General features: G+C 41.8%; 1 protein-coding gene across 2 annotated transcripts in view; it reads right to left on the bottom strand.

The window, feature by feature from the left end:
- GALNT13 (polypeptide N-acetylgalactosaminyltransferase 13) overlaps positions 1–12007 on the bottom strand; it is a 370357-nt gene that overhangs the window by 172028 nt on the left and 186322 nt on the right. For both annotated transcript variants that reach the window (XM_060257257.1, XM_060257256.1), the window contains exon 7: positions 6455–6572. In XM_060257257.1, coding sequence (XP_060113240.1) covers positions 6455–6572 — 118 coding nt within the window. The remainder of the gene's footprint in view (positions 1–6454; positions 6573–12007) is intronic.

Below are 12007 nucleotides of genomic sequence, written 5' to 3'. Positions count from 1 at the left end.
TAACACTGGCGGGGGTCAAGTAACGGAGGGAGGGGTGGGAGGAAAGTAAGATATGGGGTAGAACGATTTTTTTTTTGTTATTTTAAGCTCTTTATAAGTTGTAGATATAATTCTGCTACCATATGTTACTAATAAATTTGTTTATACTGTGAAAAAGTGTGCATGCACATGAGAGAATATTTCATGTCCTTCAAAATATAGCATATCCCACGGTCACATCCATGTGGAGGTCTCCAGGCTACCTCCTCTCAGAAGATGGATTGCTCTTAATTAAAATTACTTTCAGTAAACTGGAATCAAGCAACCAGTCTGCTCTACCTGAGAAAGACTCTCTAGCCCACTCATCCCCTTAACATTCATACTCTTTCTTCTTTGAAAAAACCTTGGCGTTCTTAGTTTGCTCTCAATGTCTCCTTCTCTCTAAGAATTCAACATTTTCTCCTGACTAGATGTAGCTACAATTCTGAACAGTCAAAATTTGACGGCGGGGGATTGATACATGACTTGAAGGGCAAGACAGTCATGTACACATCTGTGTCAGAAGGCTGCAGTAGGGAGGTGATGGCACTTTCAGTCTTCTCCATCAGCACAGGTCTGTTGACAGAAAAGAGAGAGAAAGGCTCTTTTGCTCCATTCCTCCTCCCCAGTGAAGCCTCCTGATTATTAGCCCACATGAATCCCACAGTCCTGGGAATAAACTTTCTTGGCACTGGAAAAACTGCCAGTAGAGGGAAAACAGGAAAGGCAACTTGGAAAAGATCACAGTGCTTGCATCTGCAGATCGTTGATCAAACTCAAAGGATAAAACCCTACATATACATACACCCCCTAATATAGTTTATTTTTATTTCTTTGTGACAATATGTAAGTACATATTTACATTCTAATAATCTTCCACACATGCTACAAAGAGAGCAACACTCATCTTGTTCTTAAAGAAAGTAATACATATTTATTTTATAAAGTTTATTGTCAGACATTAAATCTGTAAAGTCCAAACAAAATGCTCTAGATTTCATACCACACATTAAGCAATTCAATGGGAAGACTCACATATCAAGTTCAGCCTGTAGTGTGCCGCATTAGATTCGGAGTGAACAATTCTGCCTTCTTATGTGTTCCTAGTCTATTCAAGAATTAGTAAAATGACCTAGGATAATTAAGATGTCTTCTGCTTGGATCCTCTATTACTAGACCTTTATTGTTTTACTTTTAAAAATAATTTCCAACGCTACCTTATGAATACATCAAAACATGACTTACATTTCCCTCGTCAACTCTAATTTGCTATTTTCTGCATTTTGAGAATTATGTTAAAATGCCATTTACTAAGTTTACTCTTAAATAAACTTAGCAAATGGCATTTTAACATAGTTAGCAAAAGTAAGCAAAATAATATATTTAAAACATTTATATCCTGCCTCATTGACTAAGACTGAAAATGTACCAGTCCAATTAGCAACATTAAAACACAGATTAAAACACGCAAACTACAAATTAAAAAGAACTCTTTTTTTTGTTTTAGAAACATGCACAATTAAAGCAAACGCTGCCAAATCTGTTGAAACAATTTACTCTTCATCAAATGGTCTCTGGAATAAAACTGCTTTATATGCCTTTCTAAATGTAGCAAGCATACAGTGCTACAACCACCCCAACAAAACATAAGCAATAAGATATAATAAGATATAAACTCAAACCACTGAAGCATTTCAGCACAGGATAAACTATAAATAAGATGCAGGATTAGCTACGTTTTCTGAGAGGAAAAAGCTTGTCTTGTTAAAGAACAAATGAGCCATTCCTCCTCATTGCTAGTTCTGGTAGATAATCTTTGGGAACCTGTCCTTAGGCACTGCACAATACTATCTCTCTCTCCACTACTTTCAAAACAGAGATATTTGAGCATGTGCTTTATTTTCCAATTGATATAAATGTGTCTGAAAAATGCGCTCAGCTTTGACTTGACTGTGCCTTAATTCCTTTGGTTCCAACATCCACCTAATGTCACAGACAATTAGAAAGTTTACATGAAAAAGTCTTTCCAATCCAAACTGACACTCTGGGTAGGGTTGCCAAGTCCAATTAAAGAAAAATCTGGGGACTTTGGGGGTGGAGCCAGGAGACTTTGGGGGTGGAGCCAAGAACAAGGATGTGACAAGCATAATTGAACTCCAAGGGAGTTCTTGCCATCACATTTAAAGAGACAGCACACCTTTTAAAATGCCTTTCTTCCATAGGAAATAATTAAGGATAGGGGCACCATATTTTGGGGCTCATAGAATTGGACCCTCTGGTCCAATCGTTTTGAAACTTGGGGGGGGGTATTTTGGGGAGAGGCACTAGATGCTATACTAAAAATTTGGTGCCTCTACCTCAAAAATAGCCCCCCCCCAGAGCCCCCAATACCCACGGATCAATTTCCTATTATTCCCTATGGGAATCGTTCTCCATAGGGAATAATAGAGTGCCTAGTAGACATTTTCCCCCCCCACGCTTTCTAAAGGGGGGGAGGGCCTCCAAACTAGGGAATCTCCTGCCCCCTCCTTCTCACACACACACACTTACCAGATCTTCCTCTGGACAACTCTACTTCCTGTGAAAACGAAAGCAAAGAAAGGGAGGAGCCGTTCTCAGAAGCCCTTTCTGCTTCCTGCCCAGCCTTAAAGGGGCAGACATTTTGCAGACGGCTCAGGAGCTCTACAACATGAAGCCTAAAGGTATGTTCTCCCACCCCCTCCACCCCCCACCCCCGCTTCCAGAGTTTTGAAGAGCGGGAGATGAGGCTGCGAACCCAGAAGTCTCCCACCAGAGCGGGAGGTTTGGGAAGCCTAACTCTGGGACACACTTGGAAGCAATGAGAATTTATCTCATCACTGAACGTCCAACTTTCATTGTTGTTCAGTCACACAGTTGAGTCCGACTCTTTGCAACCCCATGGACCAAGTCATGCCAGGCCCTCCGGTCTTCCACCATCCTCCGTAGTCTGTTCAAATTCACGCTAGTTACATCAGTAACACTGCCCAGCCATCTCATCTTGTGTCATCTCCTTCTTCTTTTGCCCTCTGTCTTTCCCAGCATCAGGATCTTCTCCAGTGAGTGCTCCCTTCTCATTTGGTGGCCAAAGTATTTGAGCTTCAGCTTCAGCATCTGACCTTCCAGGGAACAGTCTGGATTGATTTCCCTTAGGACTGACTGTCTGCTGGGCACTGCATTATTCCCTATGGAGACCAATTCCCATAGGGTATAATGGAGAACTGATCCATGGGTAACTGGGACTCTGGGGGGGCTGTTTTTTTGAGGTAGAGGCACCAAATTTTCAGCATAGCATTCAGTGGCTCTCCTCAAAACACTCCCCACGTTTCAAAAAGACTGGACCAGGGAGTCCAATTCTATGAGCCCCAAAAGAAGGTGCCCCAATCCTTCATTATTTCCAAATGGAGAGAAGGCATTTAAAAGGCATGCAGTCCCTTCAAATGTGATTGCCAGAAGCCCCTTTGGAGTTCAATTGTGCTTGTCACACCCTTGTTCCTGGCTCCACCCCCAAAGTCCCCAGATATTTTGAGAGTCAGGCCTGGCAACCCTAGTCAGAAGTGGCTGGAAGGAATTCTTATACCAGGCAAGACCTTGCTTGACCTTTGAGAGAAAAGAGCAGCGTGCCAAGTGACACTATTCTGAAGGCATTCAATTTCTCATGACAATTTTGAGCATAACCCAAAGCAATCTACAATATGACGATAACCACTGCCCTGCCCTTTATCTGCTCCACGTTCGCCAGAGGATTGGCAGAAATGAGACATCTGTCCACCTTTGAATTCAAGGAAGCAGAGAAGAGGTGTCCCCCGCCCCCACACACACCAGTGCTGAGCTAGTAAGAAAATGCATTTGTAGAGCTCTCAGTATTGTTATTAGGTGTATTAGGGCAGAATAAGAAACACTACAAACATCAGTAATTCCCACAGTACCTGGTTTATGGACTCCTGGAAATTAAAACTACGCTGGAATACACTCTCTTGTGTCCATATGCAAATGTGTCATTTGAGATGCTTGGATAATATTCTACCACAGGTTGTATTAGGGCAATCAGAGAGGACAAAGCACAAAGACACAAAACTAACACAACCTGTCAAGTTGTAGCACTCAATAAGAAAACTGAGAGACCATGTATTGTATTAAATAGTGAGATGGACATGGATCTGGCAAACCCAGGTTCAAATCCCCTCTCTGCCAGGAAAATTACTAAGTAACCAGTCATTTTTCAGGTTAAGCTACCTCACAATTTGCTATGAGGTTTTTGGCCACTGTGTGACAGAGCGTTGGACTCGATGGGCCACTGGCCTGATCCAACATATTTTCTCTTATGTTCTTATGAGGATGAAGCTGAGAAGGGGAGAATGATGTATACCGCCCTAAGCCCTTTAGAAGAAGAGTGGGATAAAGGCTTTTTTTTTGTAGCAGGAACTCCTTTGCATAGTAGGCTACACACTCCTGATGTAGCCAATCCTCCAATAACTTACAGTAGGCCCTGTAATAAGCCCTGTAAACTCTTGGAGGATTGGCTACATCAGGGGTATGTGACTTAATATGCAAAGGAGTTCCTGCTACAAAAAGGGTCCTGGCTAATCCATTTTCCAACAATATGAAAGTTCACTATGGGAAAAAAAACCCTGATTTTATGTTTCTCTAAACCAGGGGTGGCCAAACTGCTCAGAAGCCACATGTGGCTCTTTCACATATATTGTGTGGCTCTCGAAGGCCCCACTGCCCCATTGGCTGGCTTGGAGAAGGCCTTTGTCTCTTTAAATCACTTATCCAAGCCAAGCCAGCAGACAGCTTGGAGAACACATGTCAAGTTAAAGTTGCTTTCCTTCCACTTCTCCCTCCCCAATCTATTTTCCTTCCTTCCCTCAAACACCTGACGTTCATGTCTTGCAGCTCTCAAACATCTGACATTTGTTAAGCAAGTTTGCAGCTCTCAAACATCTGACATCTGTTAAGCAAGTTTGGCCACCCTTGCTCTAGACTGAGGTCATGTCGATTGCCATAAATTCTACTGAATTCTAATCTTAAATACAGTGGGGGGAAAGACACATTTACAGTATTTTCTTCAAAAGGAAGCTATGATAAAAACCATGACCCAACTATTCCTTTCCAAAATTGCTCCGGCAATTACAGCATTATCAATGTGAGCATAGATTGGTTACCTCCCCCATCATGTGTAACATATGTATACTCAGTCTCCATAATCCATCCATGTCCTTTTAGGAGAACTGGGCAAACACATGTAGATACATGCATGGCAAGGCTGTTCCGCACTTATGAGGTTGTACAGTCCTGACTTGGATAGCCCAGGCTAGCCCAGTCTTGTCAGATCTCAGAATCTAATCAGGATCGGCCTTGGCTAGTATTTGGAAGAGTGACCTCCAAGGAACTACCAAGGTTGTGACACAGAGGCAGGCAATGGCAAGCCACCTCTGAAATGTCTCTTGCCTTAAAAACAAGTCTAGCTTGCCACCTAGAGGACGACAATGGGTACTATCATACCTGGCACTTCCTTCCCCTCCCCCCGCTCTGCTTATTTCAAGGCAGCAATGCACTGTGCTGCTGAACAACAACAAATGCATATTGTATGTTTACTTTGGCACCATCTGATGTTATTTTAACTATTTCAACTTCTGGATTTGTTAGTTCTGTTAACCGTTCTGTTAACCGTTCTGATGTTATTTTAACTATTTTAACTTCTGGATTTGTTAGTTCTGTTAACCGTTCTGAGCTCTGAATGCAGAGAAGAGTGATATATAAATCTAAATTAGAAATAAATAAAGTTGGCATACACCAGGGCATGAATCACATCTGGTCATAATCTCAAATGGAGCACAAGAAAAGAAATCCCATTAATAGCTTCTGAATTCATGACAAAGATGTTTGGAAGCCCCTACTGATGATGCATGATGGATTTCCATGATGTAGATTAACTGTTCATTCATATCAATTGTCACTTAGGGGGAGGCACTGTGGCTCAGTGGTAGAGCATCTGCTTGGTAAGCAGAAGGTCCCAGGTTCAATCCCTGGCATCTCCAAAAAAAGGGTCCAGGCAAATAGGTGCGAAAAACCTTAACTTGAGACCCTGGAGAGCCGCTGCCAGTCTGAGAAGACAATATTGACTTTGATGGACCAAAGGTCTGATTCAGTAGAAGGCAGCTTCATATGTTCATATGTTCACTTTCATTATTTGAGTGAGCAAATCAATTTAAACATAACTCAATGATATTTTTAAGTACTAAAAGTTTCTAAAACATTGTAGAATGCTGAAAGCAACGGAGGGGGGGGGGGAATGACCAAACTACAACTTGCATATTACATAAAATGAACAAAATGAACCCACTGTAAGAGTCAACATTTTTATAGAATAACCATGCCAGTTATCAGAAAAGGAAGTAAAATGGTGAATTACCCTAAAAGACATTTCAAGATTCTCTCCACCCCAGATATCCATTCCTGCATCGTAAGTTCCTATCTCTTCAAAGTAGTTTCTGTCAATAGAAAATAGGCCACCAGCCATAGTAGGGGTCCTAGTTGAAAACAAAAAGAAAAACAAAAAACAAATACAAAAACAAAGAAAAGAACCTTTTGAAAGATTTTGTGTGGAATTTAATAAGTGATACTATAAGCACACATCCCCCAGACGTTTCAGACATAATCACAATCTATTTATGATAAACTGAAAGTGTATACTCCTTTTGCCCCATGTTTGTCCAGAGCAAAAATCTCATACCTGGCCAAGTCATGCATGCGCTTCAGATTTCTTTTTGAAAATCATTCCCTCTGTCCTCTTTTGCCTTAAATGCTATACCTCACATTGATTAGTAAACGGAATATTGCTATCCACATCTAGAAACATAATCTAAATACAAGCTGGAAGCATTTGATGTCTTTCGCACTGCAATATCTTCACAGAGTTCCATAGAAAAGGCAAATCTAGTTACTGGGTGTTTCTATGCAAGTGTCAACGTTTCATTGACTACAAATATCCATTATTCTAAAAAAAAAATAATTAAATCTAGCTTAATTTCTTTAAAATCTGGTTAGAAAAGTATATGCAGCAATAAATTTATTGGATTCACATTTAAAACCGCCATCATGGAGACATTAAAATGAAGAACCGATCCCCCCTTCCCTGGCAAGTGATTTGATTAAATTCTATGGGGTGCCATAAACCTTCACTTAAGAGTGCACAAGCAAACAGCTGAGAAAGCACTAACCTGCCTTAGTAATGTAATTTTTATTGATTATTTTGCATTGATTTATCAAAGTGTATACATTATATATTTGATACATATTGGATGTTTCTCAACTATATGATGATTTAAGTCCGGGCACTACTGAATGTTTGTAGCACCTCATTCAATTAAAAAGTAGGTAGAAACTGAAACCAAATATTCAATCCACTTTTTAGTATTAAAATGGCAATGTGTGTTTTCTCTCCCTTTAGCTAAGAAAACTTTACTTGCAGTATCTACACACTAACAGAACAATGGAAACACACCGAGAGAATTAATTTATTTGAGTGAATTAATTATTAGCTTTATTTTAAACTGTTATTCTCAGACAAAAATTTCAGGAGTACATTTCCCCCTGGGTTGGATCCTAGCGAACTAAAATCACACAGAGTTCATGCAAGATATTTCTGCTGTCTTCCTGCTCTTACTATAGCCCTAAAAAAAAGGTAAAGTCAGTCCCCTGAGCAAGCACCAGTCGTTTCTGACTCTGGGGTGACGTTGCTTTCACAACGTTTTCACGGCAGACTCTATGCTCTCCTAAGATGTGACTCTTTAGGGCACAAGTACCTTTTGGGGTCTGGGCAAGCTTTTGGAATTCTGACACAGGGTGAAGATATTCGATTTATATCCTACCCTATACTCTGAATCTCAGAGTCACAGAGCAGTTACAATCTCCTTTATCTTCCCCCCCCCCACCCACAACAGACACCCAGTGAGGTGGGTGGGGCTGAGAGGGTTCTTACAGCAGCTGCAGGAGCTATGGTTGACCCAAGGCCATTCCAGCAGCTGGGAGTGGAGGAGTGGGGAATCAAACTCGATTCTCCCAGATAAGAGTCCATGCACTTAATCACTACACCTAGCTGACTCTCATGTTTGGGTGGTGGGCACAGCCACAAAATGAAAGTCACAGAAACTCGAGCTAGCCACAAAATGATTGACAAAGACCGTTTTCGCACACAGCTTACCATGGGGTCACATTCCTGTTCTCTCCGCAGCGTCCGTCAGATTTCCCATTATCTGCACCGAAGTTACAGGAAGTCACGCGGCTTTGGCGTAGCAAACATAAGCCACTAAAACCCAGTTTAAGTTTGCTATACAAAAGCTGCGGCACTTCCTGTAACTCCGGCACAGATAACGGGAAATCTGACGGACGCTGCGGAGAGAACAGGAACGTGACTGCGTGGTAAGCTGTGTGCGAAAACGGTCATAGTTTCTCTTCTGTCACAAAATGAAGATCCCTGTGCTGTGGTGGCAGCTGCTGCCAAAGCAATATTGTAAAAAAAAAAAAAAATTGCACAGCAACCAATAAAACTTCCAATGGCTAATAAGAAGCCCTGCTGGGCAAAAGCCCCACGTGGACCAGCCTACTTTCTAAAAACACTTGGTAGGCTCCAGGACAGGTGTTAACTGACACCATGGTGCCCGCAGGCATCACACTGGAGACCCCTGATTTAGGGTCAGGCCCTCTGCAATGGTATGGGATGCAGCACAGAGAACTGCAGCCGGATGGGGGCGTTGGCAGAAAGCATGCTTCCACATCTTGCACAAGTTCTTGCTTGACTAACACAAAAGATGTGTGTGTGGCGGGGGGGGGGGGGGGGGGTTGTCATTTTCCACTTCTGGTTGCAGTCCCCCTCCCCCTCAGGCTCCACAGCCTTCAGGAACAGATTCTCAGGGACCAAAGGGGCCTACAGTGGGAAGAGAAAGAAGGCTAACCCCCCCACAATCTCTGTCTGTTTTTTAAAGCATAATTTTAATTGCATTATGACATCGATTTTTTTTAAAAAACGTAATAATATTGCTGTGTTAAAATGCTGGGACAAAATGAGCAGTGAAGTTCAATGTAGCTTTCCTTGTGCAATTGCCCATCCAAGAAGTTCCTACCACTTCTATTTCCCTGTTGCTCTCTGTGTGATTTCAGTGACTGTTTAGTATTTTAAACATTTGAAAAAAAAATACTGACCTGTCACTGAAAACACACAGAGAGCGATAGGGGAATAAAAGTGGTGGGAAACGAAGAAATAAACCAAGTACAAGATGACCAAAACTGCCCTCGACAATGGAATTCTATAATTAATTTGATAATTATTGAAACTAAACATGTGCAATACCTCCATTTTGCATACGTTTAAGCATTAAATGGATGGAATAATAATGATGTCATGTATTGATATATGCAGTTTAACGATCGTGAATGGAATACTATTTTCCTTAGGATTTTGTAGGAATCTTTGCTTGCCATTTTATTAGTTGGCAAATAAGGAGGAGTGGAGTACCTTTAAAACAGCAGCAACCATGCTGTTCCCTATGATTCTTGGGCATGCATGGTCACTAAGTGCAGACTAGAGAATTGCAACATCACAACAGCTTTCCAATGCACTGCCTAGAATTCAGACTTCTGCCAATACTTTAAACCAAAATCACAGATCAAAATGGAGGTTCCTCATGGCAAGCTGTGTATTTAAAGCTTAAATGGACCTCCACACGCCCAACTCATAGCGGGAATCCTAATGGCCAATCAACAGTTAGCATTCCTTCATTCTACATTCAGCCATTGTTGGACAGTGTAATGATACTATAACATTACTGTACATTTGCAAAAAAATTACATAATAAATAGAGGAGGTTCTATCGCTGACAAAGTACATGACGAAACAGTTGCACACCCCCTTTTTAAAAAGAAGTGTGGAATACATATGGCGGGTCAGATCCAAATTGAAAATTAAATACTACCAAAGAAATGACCTTTTGCAGAAGGGGTGTTGAAACATCAGAGTATCCACTGGGGATTCAACTCACCAGGAAACAACCAGAACATTGTGGTGCAGAAAATGTCTGATCAAAAATTTGTAGAAGTTGTCTATATTGTTGTTAGGCTTCCCAAGCCCCCCGCCCTGGCGGGGGACCCCCGTCTTTGCAGCCTCCTCCCCCGCTCTCCAAAAATCCGGAAGCGGGGCGGGGGGGGGGGAACGTCACCAATTTTAGTTCCACTCTTCCCCATTGAGTTTCCCAGTTAGGTTCTTCCACTTTCCGAGGCTGCTTCTCGTGCTCAGTCAGCTGGCCAGAGGGGAAAGCCCCGCCCCCAGAGGATCATGTGCCTTTCTACCTCTGGAGGCTTCAGTCTCCGATTGAAAGGCTTCAACTCTGGTGTGTCTGTGTTGCTATAAAGAAGCTGGCAGCAACTTGTGAGTAGAGAGGCCAGATTCACCAGAAACCAGGCGGGGGGGAGGAGAGGGAAACATCTTCATTATTCCTTATGTGGAGATCGCTTCTCATAGAGTATAATGGGGAATTGATCTGGAGGTTTTGGTGGCTCTGGGGGAGCTGTATTTTGAGGTAGAGGCACCAAATTTTCAGTATAGTATCTAGTGCCTCTCCCCAAAGTACCCCCCAAGTTTCAAAACAATTGGACCAGGGGGTCCAATTCTATGAGCCACAAAAGAAGGTGCCCCTATCTTTCATTATTTCCTATGGAAGGAAGACATTTAAAAAGGTGTGCTGTCCCTTTAAATGTGATGGCCAGAACTCTCTTGGAGTTCAATTATGCTTGTCATACCCTTGTTCCTGGCTCCACCCCCAAAGTCTCCTGGCTCCACCCCCAAAGTCCCCAGATATTTCTTGAATTGGACTTGGCAACCCTAATTGTTGTGGAATTTTAATTGTTTGTTGTGAGCCTGCTTCGGCAGGGAGGGCGGGATATAAATCAAATAAAGTAAGTAAAGTAAGTAAGTGTATTATTTTTGGATCACTCAAGTTCAGTATAAAACGTTTTGCAAATAAGGTATCTTATTATTCAACCAGGCCTTTGATCGAGGCAGTGTGTGCCTGTGCCTGGGTATGGCCTCCCCAGCTTCACTTTCTCCTCCATATTCCATCTTACAAATTGTGTTTTTCATTTGATTCCCAAACACCTGTTCCATTGGGCATACACACAATAGCTTCTAGGAATTTTGTGAATTTGTTCTGCCATCTTGTTCTGCTATCTTAAATTATGCATTTTTAATTTGATTATTGTTTTACTGTTTTAAATGTTCTGCTGTTGATCTTGTTGTAAGTCACTCTGAGCCTGTTTGTGGGGTAGGGTGAAGTATATGTGCAATAAAATAAATATCTTTTTCAGAGGAGGAGAAGAAACTGATTCCACCTCATAAGCCAGCTGCCGGGGGGGGGGGGGGGGAATAGCACTGCTACCTAAGTATATTGATATAAACAAAAACCTACCAACTTCAAAAGAGTTTAGGATTGCAGTTAAGATAACAGAATAGAAATTAACGAAAAGAAATCCAGACAAAAAAAGATTACTATAATTTTTGCCTTATTAAATATGTATAAAAGTTGGCACAGTTAAAGATAGCACAACCAAAAATTTATGGTAAACGGAGACCCAAGGAATGACCCAAGGCCAGTGTCGGTGGGGGGGGGGGGGGGAGCAGCTCAATGTGTCAGTTTTGGGGGGGGAGCTTTACAGTGAATGCTGTGTCATGAACACCACACCAACAAAACACCACATAACACATTAATTCATTGTGATATGAACATATGCTGCTTAACATGCTCTTCTCAGTAGAGTGACTCCCTGTAATAATGTATACTCCTAGGAGTAGTTTAGTTGTTTAAGGGGGGGGGGGTGTCTCAAAATTCAAACTTTGAGAGAGACATGAACTGAGCCAGGTCTTTTCGGAGAAAAAAAAAATCCAAGAAAGAGCTGCTGAGAAGGTGAGAGGATT

The sequence above is a fragment of the Heteronotia binoei genome, chromosome 16 (genome assembly GCF_032191835.1).
Source record: "Heteronotia binoei isolate CCM8104 ecotype False Entrance Well chromosome 16, APGP_CSIRO_Hbin_v1, whole genome shotgun sequence".
Taxonomy (NCBI): Eukaryota; Metazoa; Chordata; class Lepidosauria; order Squamata; family Gekkonidae; genus Heteronotia; species Heteronotia binoei.
This window is presented reverse-complemented; position numbering and strand designations above follow the sequence as displayed.